Genomic DNA, 18721 nt, shown 5'->3' with positions numbered 1-18721 from the left:
CTTAGGGCTAAAGGAGGGGGGCTTCAGAGGTCACCTCACTGGACGCTCAGCCTAGGGTAGGGCTCTGCAGTCCCCGCCGTGTGCCTGTCTGTCCTGTGCCCGAGCAGTTGAGGCTGGACGGCGCTGTGGAAAGAGGCCGGGCCCGGCTAGGGTCAGGGCTGAACCAGGTTCCAGTGCTGGCTATGTTGCTGCTGGTCTTGGATGAGGTCCCGAACCTCTTCAGAAGGATGGAGCTGGTCTGGGAAGTGGCATGCAGTCTTTCTAAAGCTGGGGAATCTTTTCTTCAAGAGGAGCCTCTCAACAGCCAGCACAGAGAGCAGACAGACGTGGTGACCCGCACCCCTGGGCCCCAAGAATCCGCTAAGGCTCGGAGGGCAGTTGGAAAACCACCAAATTTAGATGATTTCTTAGATTCCTTCTGTTGAAGCGTGTAGCATAGAGGTCCAGAGCCAGGCAGCCTGGAGCAGAGGCCGACTCTACCGCTCAGTGGCGAGGGGTGTTGGGCAAGTTGCCTGCCCCTCGGTCTCCTTGCCTGTGAACTAGGGGTGGTAAGAGAGCTTTCCTCGTGGCTTGTCGGGGGGACTCGATCATTCTTGTCCAGTGCTCTGTGCCCTGCATGTAGGATGTGCTGACTGTCAGCCTGGGTCATTATTTAGGAACCTACAATTCATTATATTCAAAAGCTTCTCAGGAAGCTTTGTTTTATTTTTGTCTGCGTTGGGTCTTCAGAGCTGCACACGGGCATTCTCTAGTTGCGGCGAGTGTGGGCTACTCTTTGTTGCGGTGCGTGGGCTTCTCATTGCGGTGGCTTCTCTTTTTGCAGAGCACGGGCTCTAGGCGCGTGGCTGAGTAGTTGTGGCTCGCGGGCTCTAGGTGCACAGGCTCAGTAGTTGTGGAGCACGGGCTTAGTTGCTCCACGGCATGTGGGATCTTCCTGGACCAGGGATCAAACCCGTGTCCCCTGCATTGGCAGCCGGATTCTTAACCACTGTGCCACCAGGGAAGTCCCTCTCAGGAAGCTTTGTACTTCTCAAGGCAGGTCATTTTCATCTTCTGGCAGCTCTTTAGCGTGAGCTAACAGCTGCTTTCCCACCCCTGCTCCTCGGGGGCTAGAAGGAATGCATCTCTATCTGCAGTGGCGACTCCTGGCCTTTTCTCCCTTGAGCTCCTCACTCCCAGCACTCTGCCTCTGTCTCAGCACTCTGGCCTCTCCTGTGCTGTCACTGTGCCTGGCGTCCCTCCCCTGCCTCTGGCTTCTTCTCGCACGTCTTTTAGGCCCCAGTGGCTTTGGGGACGCTCCTGCTGCACCTCCACCCCCACCCCATCATACCAGGACTTTCCTGCGCTGGGTTCCTGAGTGTGCCTTTTCCCCACTGGAGTGTGACCTCTTCAGAGCAGAAACTCTGCTCTGCAACCTGGCCCGGTGACTCCAGAAAGCAGTGCTTTGCCTTGCCTCTTTCACGCAGAAGCTTTGACACACCCAGAGGGCCCCCTCTTTTTCTAAAAATTATGTTTATTTCTAATTGTAGTGAAAACCCCATAACATAACATTGACCACCTTAACTGTTTTTAAGTGTGCAGTGTGGTGTAGTGTTACATATGTCTGATTGTTGAGCAGGGAATCTCGAGAACTTTCTCATCTCAGGAACCTGAACTCTGTACCATTAAACAGCAGCTCTCCCCTCCCTCCTGCCTGGCCCCCGGGGCTGCCATTCCACTCTGGTTCATTGAACCCAGAGGCCTTGTTCTTAAGGGCTGGGTTCTCCTGTTTCCAGGGCGGGGGCAGGTCTGCTCTCTGCGTGTCTAGGAAGGTGACAGCTGTGTGCATTTGTCTTTTTCTCTGTAAATGCAGTTCATGTTCCATCTGAGGAGGTCTCCATTTCTTCAGGTCTTCAACAACAGCCCTGATGAGTCATCGTATTATCGACACCACTTTGCCCGGCAGGACCTAACCCAGTCCCTCATCATGATCCAGCCCATCCTCTACTCATATTCCTTCCACGGGCCTCCAGAGGTAAGGGCCGCTGTGAGTGCTTCTCCCACAGTTGGAATCACCTAATACAGACTTTTTTCTAGCACGTTTACTCTCAGAGCAAAACTGTAAAAAAGAAAACTTTGAGTCTTTATAGTAATTTAACATTATTTCTGAGTATTGAAAAAATGTGCATAGGAAAAAGTCATAGGACGTGTAAAATTAGAACACAATTTAAATGTTCAATAGCAGGAAAATAAAGTAATCTAAGAAATATTCACAAAGTTTATTATGTAACATAATAAAGTAAATCCTTATGTTAAATAAAAAAGTAGAAACTTTTCTAAATTATGACTTTTTAAAAGCCTGCAAGAATTAAAAACTATAAGGAAATAAACCAAAATTTCAATATTTGTTGTTCCTGAGTAGAAATTTTCAAATTTTGCTTAATGAATGTAAGTTTAAGTTACTTTTCTTATTGAAATAAAAGTCATAGTCAAATGTATTTTGTAGTAAACTTTAAAATTTGTATTAAAGGATGTTCTTTTTCATGTAGGCATTGGACTTCTCTGTCATCTACAGCAGTAGATTTGAGAGAAATGTGTCTCTGATAGAATGTATTTCTAGCACAAAACTGAGAAAATTTGGAATTATTTCTGGTTCCTAGAGCAAAAGATCACATTCATCTCACTTCGCAGTTGATGAGGGATTATTTGGAGCCTGTTTTTTCTACAAAGTTGAAATCTAGAACTGCCTAGTCAGGGAGCAGAATGTGGGAATTTGGCACGAAGCTGAGACCCTCCCTGCTGGGTGTGGGGTTGGCGGGTGGCCGTGTGGACACCGAGGGAAGACCCATGCCATCTCTCCCTTTTGCTTCAGCCTGTGCTCCTGGACAGTAGCAGCATTCTAGCTGACAGAATTTTGCTGATGGACACATTCTTCCAAATTGTCATTTATCTTGGTGAGGTAAGATGAAGTTAATTTCTTTCTTACTATCATTTTTTACTAATTTAGGTTGTTATGACATTTGAAAAAAGAATTTGGGCTTAGAAAACCCACAGTTTATTATAATGAGTATAGTGGCTTTTATGCTAGTGAATAAAATTTTTTTTCAGGACCCTGAAAAAAGGGGGTATTTATATATTTAGTAATTTTAATATTACTTGCTATAAGTAAACGCCAGGTTGTCCTTTTATTTTTTTAATTTTTATGCAGCTTTTTTTTTGGCCATGCTGCAAGGCTTGCGGGATCTTAGTTCCCCAATCAGGGATTGAACCTATGCCCTCGGCAGTGAAAGCGTGGAGTCCTAACCACCAGGGAATTCCCTAATTTCTTATACACTTTTTTTTTTTTTTTTTTTTTTTTTTTTTTAGCTTAATTCTTTTTTTTTTATTTTTTTATTTTTTTATTTTTTTTTTATTTTTATTTTTTGCTTTATCACAAATTTAATCAGTTATATGTATACATATGTTCCCATATCCCCTCCCTTTTGCGTCTCCCTCCCACCCTCCCTATCCCACCCCTCCAGGCGGTCACAAAGCACCGAGCTGATCTCCCTGTGCTATGCGGCTGCTTCCCACTAGCTATCTACCTTACGTTTGGTAGTGTATATATGTCCATGCCGCTCTTTCACTTTGTCACAGCTTACCCTTCCCCCTCCCCATATCCTCAAGTCCATTCTCTAGTAGGTCTGTGTCTTTATTCCTGTCTTACCCCTATGTTCTTCATGACCTTTTTTTTTCTTAAATTCCATATATATGTGTCAGCATACAGTATTTGTCTTTCTCTTTCTGACTTACTTCACTCTGTATGACAGACTCTAGGTCCATCCACCTCATTACAAATAGTTCAATTTCATTTCTTTTTATGGCTGAGTAATATTCCATTGTATGTATGTGCCACATCTTCTTTACCCATTCATCCGATGATGGACACTTAGGTTGTTTCCATCTCCGGGCTATTGTAAATAGGGCTGCTATGAACATTTTGGTACATGTCTCTTTTTGAATTATGGTTTTCTCAGGGTATATGCCCAGTAGTGGGATTGCAGGGTCATATGGTAGTTCTATTTGTAGTTTTTTAAGGAACCTCCATACCGTTCTCCATAGTGGCTGTACCAATTCACATTCCCACCAGCAGTGCAAGAGTGTTCCCTTTTTTCCACACCCTCTCCAGCATTTATTGTTTCTAGATTTTTTGATGATGGCCATTCTGACTGGCGTGAGATGATATCTCATTGTAGTTTTGATTTGCATTTCTCTAATTAGTAAAGATGTTGAGCATCCTTTCATGTGTTTGTTGGCAGTCTGTATATCTTCTGTGGAGAAATGTCTATTTAGGTCTTCTGCCCATTTTTGGATTGGGTTGTTTGTTTTTTTGTTATTGAGCTGCATGAGCTGCTTATAAATTTTGGAGATTAATCCTTTGTCAGTTGCTTCATTTGCAAATATTTTCTCCCATTCTGAGGGTTGTCTTTTGGTCTTGTTTATGGTTTCCTTTGCTGTGCAAAAGCTTTTAAGTTTCATTAGGTCCCATGTGTTTATTTTTGTCTTTATTTCCATTTCTCTAGGAGGTGGGTCAAAAAGGATCTTGCTGTGATTTATGTCATAGAGTGTTCTGCCTATGTTTTCCTCTAAGAGTTTGATAGTGTCTGGCCTTACATTTAGGTCTTTAATCCATTTTGAGCTTATTTTTGTGTATGGTGTTAGGGAGTGATCGAATCTCATACTTTTACATGTCCCTGTCCAGTTTTCCCAACACCACTTATTGAAGAGACTGTCCTTTCTCCACTGTACATTCCTGCCTCCTTTATCAAAGATAAGGTGACCATATGTCCGTGGGTTTATCTCTGGGCTTTCTATCCTGTTCCATTGATCTATCTTTCTGTTTCTGTGCCAGTACCATACTGTCTTGATTACTGCAGCTTTGTAGTATAGTCTGAAGTCAGGGAGCCTGATTCCTCCAGCTCCATTTTTCGTTCTCAAGATTGCTTTGGCTATTCGGGGTCTTTTGTGTTTCCATACAAATTGTGAAATTTTTTGTTCTAGTTCTGTGAAAAATGCCAGTGGTATTTTGATAGGGATTGCATTGAATCTGTAGATTGCTTTGGGTAGTAGAGTCATTTTCACAATGTTGATTCTTCCAATCCAAGAACATGGTACATCTCTCCATCTATTTGTATCATCTTTAATTTCTTTCATCAGTGTCTTATAATTTTCTGCATACAGGTCTTTTGTCTCCTTAGGTAGGTTTATTCCTAGATATTTTATTCTTTTTGTTGCAATGGTAAATGGGAGTGTTTCCTTGATTTCACTTTCAGATTTTTCATCATTAGTATATAGGAATGCCAGAGATTTCTGTGCATTAATTTTGTATCCTGCAACTTTACCAAATTCATTGATGAGCTCTAGTAGTTTTCTGGTAGCATCTTTAGGATTCTCTATGTATAGTATCATGTCATCTGCAAACAGTGACAGCTTTACTTCTTCTTTTCCAATTTGGATTCCTTTTATTTGCTTTTCTTCTCTGATTGCTGTGGCTAAAACTTCCAAAACTATGTTGAATAAGAGTGGTGAGAGTGGGCAACCTTGTCTTGTTCCTGATCTTAGTGGAAATGGTTTCAGTTTATCACCATTGAGGACGATGCTGGCTGTGGGTTTGTCATATATGGCCTTTATTATGTTGAGGAAAGTTCCCTCTATGCCTACTTTCTGCAGGGTTTTTATCATGAATGGGTGTTGAATTTTGTCGAAAGCTTTCTCTGCATCTATTGAGATGATCATATGGTTTTTCTCCTTCAATTTGTTAATATGGTGTATCACGTTGATTGATTTGCGTATATTGAAGAATCCTTGCATTCCTGGGATAAACCCCACTTGATCATGGTGTATGATCCTTTTAATGTGCTGTTGGATTCTGTTTGCTAGTATTTTGTTGAGGATTTTTGCATCTATGTTCATCAGTGATATTGGCCTGTAGTTTTCTTTCTTTGTGACATCCTTGTCTGGTTTTGGTATCAAGGTGATGGTGGCCTCGTAGAATGAGTTTGGGAGTGTTCCTCCCTCTGCTATATTTTGGAAGAGTTTGAGAAGGATAGGCGTTAGCTCTTCTCTAAATGCTTGATAGAATTCGCCTGTGAAGCCATCTGGTCCTGGGCTTTTGTTTGTTGGAAGATTTTTTATCACAGTTTCAATTTCAGTGCTTGTGATTGGTCTGTTCATATGTTCTATTTCTTCCTGATTCAGTCTTGGCAGGTTGTGCATTTCTAAGAATTTGTCCATTTCTTCCAGGTTGTCCATTTTATTGGCATAGAGTTGCTTATAGTAATCTCTCACGATCTTTTGTATTTCTGCAGTGTCAGTTGTTACTTCTCCTTTTTCATTTCTAATTCTATTGATTTGAGTCTTCTCCCTTTTTTTCTTGATGAGTCTGGCTAATGGTTTATCAATTTTGTTTATCTTCTCAAAGAACCAGCTTTTAGTTTTATTGATCTTTGCTATTGTTTCCTTCATTTCTTTTTCATTTATTTCTGATCTGATTTTTATGATTTCTTTCCTTCTGCTAACTTTGGGATGTTTTTGTTCTTCTTTCTCTAATTGCTTTAGGTGCAAGGTTAGGTTGTTTAGTCGAGATATTTCCTGTTTCTTAAGGTGGGATTGTATTGCTATAAACTTCCCTCTTAGAACTGCTTTTGCTGCATCCCATAGGTTTTGGGTCGTCGTGTCTCCATTGTCATTTGTTTCTAGGTATTTTTTTATTTCCTCTTTGATTTCTTCAGTGATCACTTCGTTATTAAGTAATGTATTGTTTAGCCTCCATGTGTTTGTATTTTTTATAGCTCTTTTCCTGTAATTGATATCTAGTCTCATAGCATTGTGGTCAGAAAAGATACTTGATACAATTTCAATTTTCTTAAATTTACCAAGGCTTGATTTGTGACCCAAGATATGATCTATCCTGGAGAATGTTCCATGAGCACTTGAGAAAAATGTGTATTCTGTTGTTTTTGGATGGAATGTCCTATAAATATCAATTAAGTCCATCTTGTTTAATGTATCATTTAAAGCTTGTGTTTCCTTATTTATTTTCATTTTGGATGATCTGTCCATTGGTGAAAGTGGGGTGTTAAAGTCCCCTACTATGATTGTGTTACTGTCGATTTCTCCTTTTATGGCTGTTAGTGTTTGCCTTATGTATTGAGGTGCTCCTATGTTGGGTGCATAAATATTTACAATTGTTATATCTTCTTCTTGGATCGATCCCTTGATCATTATGTAGTGTCCTTCTTTGTCTCTTCTAGTAGTCTTTATTTTAAAGTCTATTTTGTCTGATATGAGAATTGCTACTCCAGCTTTCTTTTGGTTTCCATTTGCATGGAATATCTTTTTCCATCCCCTTACTTTCAGTCTGTATGTGTCTCTAGGTCTGAAGTGGGTCTCTTGTAGACAGCATATATATGGGTCTTGTTTTTGTATCCATTCAGCCAATCTGTGTCTTTTGGTGGGAGCGTTTAGTCCATTTACATTTAAGGTAATTATCGATATGTATGTTCCTATTCCCATTTTCTTAATTGTTTTGGGTTCGTTATTGTAGGTGTTTTCCTTCTGTTGTGTTTCTTGCCTAGAGAAGTTCCTTTAGCATTTGTTGTAAAGCTGGTTTGGTGGTGCTGAACTCTCTCAGCTTTTGCTTGTCTGTAAACGTTTTAATTTCTCCATCAAATCTGAATGAGATCCTTGCTGGGTAGAGTAATCTTGGTTGCAGGTTTCTCTCCTTCATCACTTTAATTATGTCCTGCCACTCCCTTCTGGCTTGTAGAGTTTCTGCTGAGAGATCAGCTGTTATCCTGATGGGGATTCCCTTGTGTGTTATTTGTTGTTTTTGCCTTGCTGCTTTTAATATGATTTCTTTGTGTTTAATTTTTGACAGTTTGATTAATATGTGTCTTGGCGTATTTCTCCTTGGATTTATTCTGTATGGGACTCTCTGTGCTTCTTGGACTTGATTAACTATTTCCTTTCCCATATTAGGGAAGTTTTCAACTATAATCTCTTCAAATATTTTCTCAGTCCCTTTCTTTTTCTCTTCTTCTTCTGGAACCCCTATAATTCGAATGTTGGTGCGTTTAATGTTGTCCCAGAGGTCTCTGAGACTGTCCTCTGTTCTTTTCATTCTTTTCTCTTTATTTTGCTCTGCATTAGTTATTTCCACTATTTTATCTTCCACCTCACTTATCCGTTCTTCTGCCTCAGTTATTCTGCTATTGATCCCATCTAGAGTATTTTTCATTTCATTTATTGTGTTTTTAATCGATGCTTGATTCATCTTTAGTTCTACTAGGTCCTTGTTAACTGTTTCTTGCATTTTGTCTATTCTATTTCCAAGATTTTGGATCATCTTTACTATCATTATTCTGAATTCTTTTTCAGATAGACTGCCTATTACCTCTTCATTTGTTAGGTCTGGTGGGTTTTTATCTTGCTCCTTCTCCTGCTGTGTGTTTTTCTGTCTTCTCATTTTGCTTATGTTACTGTGTTTGGGGTCTCCTTTTTGCCGGCTGCAGGTTCGTAGTTCCTGTTGTTTTTGGTGTCTGTCCCCAGTGGCTAAGGTTGGTTTAGTGGGTTGTGTAGGTTTCCTGGTCGAGGGGACTAGTGCCTGTGTTCTGGTGGATGAGGCTGGATCTTGTCTTTCTGGTGGGCAGGTCCGCGTCTGGTGGTGTGTTTTGGGGTGTCTGCAGACTTCTTATGATTTTAGGCCACCTCTCTGCTAATGGGTGGCGTTGTGTTCCTGTCTTGCTAGTTGTTTGGCATAGGGTGTCCAGCACTGTAGCTTGCTGGTCGTTGAGTGAGGCTGGGTGCTGGTGTTGAGATGGAGATCTCTGGAAGATTTTCGCCGTTTGATATTATGTGGAGCTGGGAGGTCTCTTGTGGACCAGTGTCCTGAAGTTGGCTCTCCCACCTCAGAGGCACAGTACTGACTCCTGGCTCCTCAATTTGGGATGGTTTGTTGTCTATTCATGTATTCCACAGATGCAGGGTACATCAAGTTGATTGTGGAGCTTTAATCCGCTGCTTCTGAGGCTGCTGGGAGAGGTTTCCCTTTCTCTTCTTTGTTCTCACAGCTCCCGGGTCTCAGCTTTGGATTTGGCCCCGCCTCTGCGTGTAGGTCGCCGGAGGGCGTCTGTTCTTCGCTCAGACAGGAAAGGGTTAAAGGAGCAGCCTCTTCGGGAACTCTGGCTCACTCAGGCCGGGCGGGAGGGAGGGGCACGGAGTGCGGGGCGAGCCTGCAGCGGCAGAGGTCGGCGTGACGTTGCACCAGCCCGAGGCGCGCCGTGCGTTCTCCCAGGGAAGCCGCCCCTGGATCCCGGGACCCCGGCAGTGGCGGGCTGCTCAGGCTCCCGGAAGGGCGGTGTGGACAGTGACCTGCGCTCGCACACGGGCTTCTTGGCGGCGGCAGCAGCAGCCCCAGCGTCCCACGCCCGTCACTGGGCTCCGCGCTTTCAGTCGCGACTCGCGCCCGTCTGTGGAGCCCCTTTAAGCAGCGCTCTTAATCCCCTCTCCTCGCGCAGCAGGAAACCAAGAGGGAAGAACAAGTCTCTTGCCTCTTCGGCAGCTCCAGAGTTTTCCCGGACTCCCTCCCGGCTAGCTGTGGCACATTAGCCCCCTTCAGGCTGAGTTCTCGCCGCCAGCCCCAGTCCTCTCCCTGCGCTCTGACCGAAGCCCAAGCCTCAGCTTCCAGCGCCGCCCGCCCCGGCGGGCGAGCAGACAAGCCTCTCGGGCTGGTGAGTGCCGCTCGGCACCGATCCTCTGTGCGGGAATCTCTCCGCTTTGCCCTACCCAGGTATGTGGGGAGTTTCTTGCCTTTTGGGAGGTCTGGGGTCTTCTGCCAGCGTTCAGTAGGTGTTCTGTAGGAGTTGTTCCACGTGTAGCTGTATTTCTGGTGTATCCGTGAGGAGGAAGGTGATCTCCGCGTCTTACTCTTCCGCCATCTTACCCGGAAGTCTAGCTTAATTCTTTTCCTTATACACTTTTTAAAGGTTATTTTTCTCATGTTGTACAACACATCCTTGAGCCAGTAGTTTGTACCTCCCACTCCCCCACCTGCATATACAGTGCCCCCCACTCCACAGACCACTCGTTTGTTCTCTATACCTGTGAGTCTGCTTGTTTTTTGTTACATCACTGGTTGTATTTTTCAGATTCCACATGTAAGTGATATACAGTATTTGTCTTTGTCTGACTTATTTCACTTAGCAGAATACCCTCTAGGTCCATCCATGTTGTTGCAGATGGCAAAATTTCATTCTTTTTTATGGCTGAGTAGTATTCCATTGTATATATCTACCATGTTTTCTTTATCCATTCATCTGTTGATGGACACTTAGGTTGCTTCCATATCTTGGCAATTATAAATAATGCCGCTATGAAAATTGGGGTGCATGTGTCTTTTCGAATTAGTGTTTTTGTTTTATACGGATATATACCCAGGAGAGTAGAATTGCTGGGTCATATGGTAGTTCTATTTTTAGTTTTTTGAGAAACCTCCATACTGTTGTTCAGGTGGTCCTTTTTTTTTTTTTTTTTTTTTTTTTTTTTTTTTTTTTTGCGTTACGTGGGCCTCTCACTGTTGTGGCCTCTCCCGTTGCGGAGCACAGGCTCCGGATGCGCAGGCTCAGCGGCCATGGCTCATGGGTCCAGCCGCTCCACGGCATGTGGAATCTTCCCGGACTGGGGTACAAACCCGTGTCCCCTGCATCGGCAGGCAGACTCTCAACCACTGCGCCACCAGGGAAGCCCCAGCTGGTCCTTTTAAATCACTATGATTTATTGCTTTCTGAGTTGTCAGGCAAGATCAGTTTACTTTTCGTCAGTAAACTTTTTATATTCACACTGTCCTTTCAGAGTTTTGTTAGAGTCACTAGTAAATACTGCTAATTTGGGGACTAGAGTTTTTTCTCTGAGATAATGTGGCCCAGTGAACCTTATGCCAGGTCTGTGGATCCCTAGGATGGCTATGGATGCTGTTCAGGGCAGCATGCATTTCTTTCTCAAAGAGGTTCATGCCCTAAGGAAAGGAATGGCTCCTCAGGAGAAAATTCTTTAACTGAGTGCTATATTCATGGATATATTCTCTTTTTTGTCTATTGTACATTTTTTACCTTCAGTACATTGTTTTGGCAACTGACTTGACTTCCTGGTGTCTGTACATTAGAAGTGATTTCAAATGTCCTGAAAAGATGTAAATTGTGTTTCGGCATTCTTTAATGCCCTAGAAAGAAATGGTTTTTCTAATACTAACAGGCATTTTATAACTTTAAACTGTTTTCAGCATATTAACAGCCACTCTGCTAGCCACTTGCCCACAGGTGCCAGGTCATCAGTAGTGGTCCTAGACTTAAGGCTGGGTGACCGACCAGCTGCTGTTCCCACTGTTGCCTTCAGGAGCTTCCTGTGTCTTCAGCTCATCCCTTATAGACATCTCTGACTACAACCGCTATCCTGTTCCTTCACACGTTGATTGAGCACCTTCTGTGTGCAAGGGATAGGTTCTAAAGATGAAGGCAGATGACCTCGCTCTCGCCCTTTAGAAGTCCTAAGCCTTCTGATTGCGGGGGTTCTTATGAACTCTTGGTCCCAAGCAAGCCTATGGGCATTCCCTCCACGCCACCAGCCAGTCAGAAATTAAGACCTGGGAAACAGCGTTGGTGCCGCGGGGGAGGTGAGAGCAGGCTGGTCTCCTGACAGCAGTTCTGTTTCCAGAACGCATTCCTCACGTGTTACGTCTTCTTACTCCATTTTCTCTCTCCATTGCTTTCTTTTTTAGTATCCCCCAAATAACATGTGAAAGCACTTCTGTTTAGTTATAGAGATATATTAATCAGTCAGTGAGTATTCATTTCTGGCATGATTAAGGTGTGTTTCCTAGCACAGTTGCTGACGGGAATGAAAGAAGGATTGAGACACCGTGTTTAGTTGGGGAGACAGTCTTTCCTTTCTACGCTTTGGTGTATTGCCTTCTGCTTGTTGCCTAATTAACACCCATGCTTTGATTCTTAGAGTTTATCTCCACCACCAAGAGGCTCGGGGCCCGGGGGAGCAGGGGTTGGGGTGGAGTCGGTCCCACCCGCCCGTGGGACTGCCGAGCACCAGAGGAGGGCGTGAGATGTGTGCCACCAGGAAAGAGAAGGGACAGTGGAGTCTGTATAGGAAGCCGGCAAACCCCGTTCCCTACCAGGGGTGGTGAGGACGTGAGGGCTAGACCGAGTGATAGCGGGGGAGGTGGAAAACAGGGCAGCCCGGGGCTCCTTGGGGCACCCGATCCAGGGTGTTTGTCAGTACAGTTAGAAAGGGGAGGGGAGGTGTGGTGGGCACTGACATTTCTGGCGGGACTGTGTAGGTGGCAGTGTCGTGGGCGCAGTGCTCGGCTTACTCATGCTCCTGGTCAGCTCCACATGGCTCCCCTCGGACGCTCGTCTCTCTCGACAGAAGACTTTGTCACTGAAAACAAGTTGCGGGTGGGACGTTAGAATGTCAGGGGTGTCAGAGAAGGCTGTCATCACAGCACCTCCACGGTAGTTTTGATTTCTTTGTTTTGGTGCAGACCATAGCCCAGTGGCAGAAAGCGGGCTACCAGGACATGCCTGAGTACGAAAACTTCAAGCACCTTCTGCAGGCACCCCTGGACGATGCTCAGGAGATCCTGCACGCGCGCTTCCCCATGCCGCGGTACATCAACACGGAGCATGGAGGCAGCCAGGTGAGCGAGCCCAGCCCGGCCCTGATGCTCTGTTGGCTTTATGATGCATTCTCATGGCTATAAATCCAGACTGCCTGGTTTGTATCTTATATGGTGACATAAATTGACTTATAGGTCAGCTTCCAAATATGACTTCTTTTTAAATGAGTGGTCAAAATATGTTGGTGTAAGGTAGAGGACTGCCAGAATGAAATACACTTCATGTTTCAGGAACCCTAATAAATGGAGAGGCTTTGGGCTTAAACTAAAGAAATGGGTTCCTATGTGGTAAAAAGTTTCTAATTTAACAAAAAAAAAGTAAAAACTTTTTTTTCCTATTACACTAATATTAATGCCACTTTTAATCTTTAAATCTAAATCTCTCTCTTTTTTTTTTTAAAGGCTCGCTTCCTTTTGTCCAAAGTGAATCCATCTCAGACACACAATAACCTGTATGCTTGGGGACAGGTGAGTAATTGTCAGGTATTTGAGGAGGAGGCCAGGCTGCTTTTTTAAAAACTTGTTTTTAAATTCTACAAATTGGGGAATTCCTTGGTGGTCCAGTGGTTAGGACTCGGCGCTTTCACTGTCGGGGCCCGGGTTCAATCCCTGGTCGGGGAACTAAGATCCTGCAAGCTGCAAGGTGCGGCCAAAAAAAAAAAGAAAAGATAAATAAATAAATTCTACAAATTTATTGAATTGAATCCCTTTTGGCCCAGAGACAGAGTAACTTGGGTATTTTGCTGGGAAGAAAACTTTGAATAATACAGTAATCCCCCTTATCCATATTTTCACTTTACAAGGTTTTAGTTACCTGAGGTCGGCTGTGGTCAGAAAATTCCAGAAATAATGCATTAGTTTTGAATTACACACCATTCTGAGTAGCCTGGTGAAATCTCACACCTTCCCGCTCCCTCCCACCTGGGGAGTGCGTTATCTTTCTCCAGTGTTTCCATATTGTATATGCCAATATTAATTAGCACCTGTACAGGAAAACCTTAGTACGTGCAGGGTTCTGTTCTACCTGTGGTTTGAGGCAGCCACTGGGGTCTTGGAAGCTGCCCACCCTGGATAAGGGGGGCTAGGGACTTCTGTGTAGGCTGGGGGTGGGGACATGCCCTGTGTGGATCCCCTTCTGCAGTACACAGCGGAGTCTGACAGGTTCAGGCCAGAGGACAGAACGCTGAACTGTGGCCTCTACGTGCTTCCCTCGGAGACACAGTGGCATTGCCCAGAGTCCCCACACCTCTGTCTCCCCCAGGAGTGCAGGGCAGACACATGGACTCATGCTCGCCGTTCCTTCTGCCTCCTCTTCACTTTTTAGCTCCAATTTCCTTCTTTATCTAATTATTCCCAGCATTTATGTCTCCCTCAAATGAGTCTTTTCTTTCATTCTGTTTTCTTATAACATTTTTTGGGAGGTAATTGTAAATTTATATGCAGTTGTATGAAACAATACAGAGAGATCCCCTTTGCTCTTTACCCAGTTCCCCCCCCACCAGTGGTAACATCTTGCAAAACTGTAATACAGTATCATAACCAGGACATTAAGATATGCATTTCCACCAGCACAAGGATCTCTCATGTTGCCCTTTTATAGTTATGCTCACTTCTCTCCTGATCTCCTGTTTTATATTTCTATAATTTTGTCATAAAAAAGTTAACATGTGTTACATACACAGGGAACTGTATTCAATATCTTGTCATAGTCCATAACGGAAAAGAATATATGTATGTATGTATAGCTGAATCACTTTGCTGTACACCAGAAACTAACACAGCATTGTAAATCAGCTATACTTCAATTTAAAAAAAACGGTTACATAGGGCTTCCTTGGTGGCGCAGTGGTTGGGAATCTGCCTGCCAGTGCAGGGGACATGGGTTCGAGCCCTGGTCTGGGGAGATCCCACATGCCGCGGAGCAACTAAGCCTGTGAGCCACAACTACTGAGCCTGCGTGTCTGGAGCCTGTGATCCACAATGGGAGAGGCCACAACAGTGAGAGGCCTGCGCACCGCGATGAAGAGCGGCCCCTGCTCGCCGCAACTGGAGAAAGCCCTCGCACAGAAACGAAGACCCAACACAGCCAAAAATAAATAAATAAATAAATAAATAAATGTATTAAAAAAAAAAAAAAAAACGGTTACATATATGAAACCACATGGTACATAAACTTTTGGGATTGGCTTTTTTCCCTCAGCATACTTATTTAGAGATTCATTTAAGTGTTGAATTTATAGGTAATTTGTTCCTTTTTATTTGACGAGTAGTGTTCTGTGGTATAGACATACTGCATTTTATTTAATCATTCACCCATTGAAGGACAGCTGGGTTGTTTATACAGTTTTTTTTTTTTTTTTTTTTTTGGCTGTGTTGGGTCTTCGTTGCTGTGCTCGGGCTTTCTCTAGTTGTGGTGAGTGGGGGCTACTCTTCGTCGCGGTGCGTGGGCTTCTCATTGTGGTGGCTTCTCTTGTTGCAGAGCATGGGCTCTAGACGCGCGGACTCAGTAGTTGTGACTCGCAGGCTCTAGGGCACAGGCTCAGTAGTTGTGGCGCACGGGCTTAGTTGCTCCGCGGCATGTGGGCTCTTCCCGGACCAGGGCTTGAACCTGTGTCCCCTGCATTGGCAGGCGGATTCTGAACCACTGTGCCACCAGGGAAGCCCTTGTACAGGTTTCTTACAAACTTTTTTTTTTTGGGGGGGCCATGCTGCACAGCTCGTGGGATCTTAGTTCCCCAACAAGGGATTGAACCTGGGCCCTCGGCAGTGAGAGCGCCACGTCCTAACCACTGGACCACCAGGGAATTCCCTGAACATTTATTAAATCTATTTTTATTTCTTTCATCAGTGTTGTGTATTTTCACTTTCTTTTTTTTTGAGTGATTGTGAATGGTGCTGTACTTTTAATTTCAGTGTCCAGTTGTTCATTGTTAGTACAGATCTTCCTCAGCTTGTGATGCGATTGCATCCCAATAAATCCATCATAACTTGAAAATGCATTTAATACACCTAACCTACCGAATATCATACCTTAGCCTGGCCTACCTTAAATATGCTTAGAACACTTAGATTAGCCTACAGTTGGGCAAAATCATCTAACACAAACCGTATTTTATAATGAAGTGTTGAATATCTCATGTAACTTATTGAATGCTATACTGAAAGTGAAAAACAGAATGGTTTTGAGTGTCTTGGTTGTTGACCCATATGATCAGTGTGGCTGGGAGCCACCCAGTATCACGGGGGAGGATCGTACTTCATGTTGGTAGCCTAGGAAAAGACCACAATTCAAAATGAGTATGGTTTCTACTGAATGAGTACTGCTTTTTTTTTTTTTTTGCGGTATGCGGGCCTCTCACTGTTGTGGCCTCTCCCGTTGTGGAGCACAGGCTCCGGACGCGCAGGTTCAGCGGCCATGGCTCACGGGCCTAGCCGCTCCACAGCATGTGGGACCTTCCCGGACCAGGGATCGAACCCGTGTCCCCTGCATTGGCAGGCGGATTCTTAACCACTGCGCCACCAGGGAAGCCCCATAACAAGTGATTTTTGATTGAGACGTGGACATTTTCATATTTGTTATGAGACTCTGGATCAATTTCAACCTGTTTTGGCTGGCTTTTGTCACACTGCTCTGGCAGGGAAGGGGGCGGTACATTGTTTCATTTCTGCCGGGTGAGACAGGGGTTCAGGTTTTCCATTGGCCTCTGTTGACACCTGAGGTGGAGGGCGACTTCTTGTTACTGTGTGTGGGGACGGGATTTCCAGCTCCCCACCTGGTTCCCATTGATCCTCCTGTGGAGGTGGCCTTGTCACTGGTGGGTGATGGTGAAAGTGCTTTCTCTGCACTAAGCCTTCTCTGATACCACCCCAGTGGGTGGGGCGTGGACATCTTATTACTACCAGGTGTGGGGTGGAAGTCCAGGCTCCCTGTATGGTCTCTGCGGACACCATGGGTGCAGGGAGACTTCTTACTGGCCAGCAGGGATGAAATTCCTGGCTCCATACTTGGCCTTTTCTGATACCACCCTGGTGGGATTGTTGGATCCCTCAGTACTGCCATGTGAGGGTGCAAGTCTACCCGATCCGCTCAGCCTTTTCTGTCTTGCTAGGCTGCCCTGGTCTTTTGCTAGAGAAAGTGGGCTCTTTTTGTTGTGGTTTTTGTCTGTGCTCAGTAACTGTTGCCAGCTTTTTCAGCTCCAAGTCTGGCGTGCATGCATGAGGCAAAAAGGAAGCCCTGGGAACTGGCCGCTGTGTGGTTCCCTGCATCCCAGGGTCGCTAGTTAATCTGCTGTCTTTTCGCCACCTTTCAAAGTCTTCTTATGTTTGTTTTATATAAAACATCCAGGGTTTTTACTTGTACTTAGTTGAAGGAATGAGGAAAAGTACATCTACTCTTTCTTCCCAGAGAAATCCTTTTATAAAACTTATAATCATGCTTATATTTTTCTGATTATAACAGTAGTACCGTTTCTTTTTTTGTGTGTGTGCAGTACGTGGGCCTCTCACTGTTGTGGCCTCTCCCGCTGCGGAGCACAGGCTCCGGACGCGCAGGTTCAGCGGCCGTGGCTCACGGGCCCAGCTGCTCCGCGGCATGTGGGATCCTCTCGGACCGGGGCACGAACCCGTGTCCCCTGCATCGGCAGACGGACTCCCAACCACTGTGCCACTTGGGAAGCCCCCCGTTTCATTTTTAGAAAACTAGTATATGTAAAAAAAAATTTAGAAAGAAAGTTTAAATTACATAGAATGCTACTAGCTAGAGTTAAGTACTTCTGGCTTCTTTCTAGTTAATATAAAAGTATATATCATAGTATATCTGGGTGTGTGTGCATATGTATATATATATTTTTTAACAAATTGGAATCTTATTAGAAATCAAGGTTTCTATTCAGTACTTTTTCCCTTAATTAATTGAATCATAAGCATTTCTTGGTATTGCAGAGATCCATCTGTTTAGTGGATACTGATTCACTCATTGTGAATATGCTGTTACCAAGCTTCTGTTGTAAGCAGATCATTTAAGAGCATCATGCTGGTTGTGGCAGGGTGGTGGGGAAGATGAGAGATGGGGCATGTGGGCCCCCAGGAGTTCATGCCTGCTGGGAGCCAGACCCTGGATGAGTCATCAGAACTACACAGGGGGGTAAAGTAGAAGGGCATATGCTCAAAACTGTCTGTAGTGGCAGGAATGACCTGATATGAGTGGATCAGGGAAGGGTTTTGTGAGGAAATTATGCTTTAGTTGAAAAGATTAGCTAGGTAGAGGATGGGGCTGGGTGGCAGGAGTGCTCTTGGCAGACGGACAGCACTTGCTAATTTTGTGAGGGGAAAGGTCCTTAATAACTTATGAATTCCAACCAACTTCTAAGAGACCTGCCAGTAAACCTTTTTCATTAAACTTCAGGAAACAGGAGCACCCATCCTGACTGATGACGTCAGCCTGCAGGTGTTCATGGACCATTTGAAGAAACTGGCTGTCTCCAGTGCCTGCTGAGCTGAGGACATGAGAAGGAAATGGAAGAAAACACTGTTACACTGTGCACACAGTTGTGTATAAAGGCTTAACATTCCTTTTACTTTTCTGCTGCATTTTAATAAATAATCAAAAGAAGTGTTATGTAACTCTTTAGATTTTAATTTACTTGTATTCCTTATCTGTGCCATTTTCTTTACACCATAAAATTATAAGGTCATAAACGTTTTGGTACTGGTAGATGTTTATATGCTTTTTGTATCCTAACTTTTAGAGTCTGTATAAAATCAGAGCTAATGTATTTTGGCAGCTTGCTTACATGAAAATCATAATGATCAGAAAGGAAATAAATCTGGATGAAGAAGCACTGGTTAAAATAATGCTAATACAAACTTGATTTCTGAGGTCTCTGTGTGTTTTAAGTAAATTCCCCAAGAGGTAATTCCTGAACTTAATCTTCATTTACTGTCCAAATATTAACAGACAAGGAAAAGTAAGAAATATGTGAAACTTTATTGAGGCAGAGTGGTCTGGAGTGGCGCTGT

At 44.1% G+C, this 18721-nt stretch overlaps 1 protein-coding gene across 2 annotated transcripts in view; it reads left to right on the top strand.

The window, feature by feature from the left end:
• Positions 1-18550, top strand: part of SEC23B (SEC23 homolog B, COPII coat complex component) — a gene marked incomplete at its 5' end in the record, with an annotated part of 40251 nt that extends 21701 nt beyond the window's left edge. For both annotated transcript variants that reach the window (XM_079719678.1, XM_079719677.1), the window contains 5 exons: positions 1853-2014; positions 2852-2938; positions 12569-12724; positions 13106-13171; positions 18108-18550. In XM_079719678.1, the coding sequence (XP_079575804.1) occupies positions 1853-2014; positions 2852-2938; positions 12569-12724; positions 13106-13171; positions 18108-18197 (561 nt within the window). In that variant the 3' untranslated portion in view covers positions 18198-18550. The remainder of the gene's footprint in view (positions 1-1852; positions 2015-2851; positions 2939-12568; positions 12725-13105; positions 13172-18107) is intronic.
• Positions 18551-18721: the final 171 nt, after the last annotated feature.

This window comes from Hyperoodon ampullatus, assembly GCF_949752795.1.
Source record: "Hyperoodon ampullatus genome assembly, chromosome: 14".
Classification (NCBI taxonomy): domain Eukaryota; kingdom Metazoa; phylum Chordata; class Mammalia; order Artiodactyla; family Ziphiidae; genus Hyperoodon; species Hyperoodon ampullatus.
The sequence above is the reverse complement of the archived record's forward strand: the minus strand, read 5'-3'. Positions and strand labels throughout refer to the sequence as shown.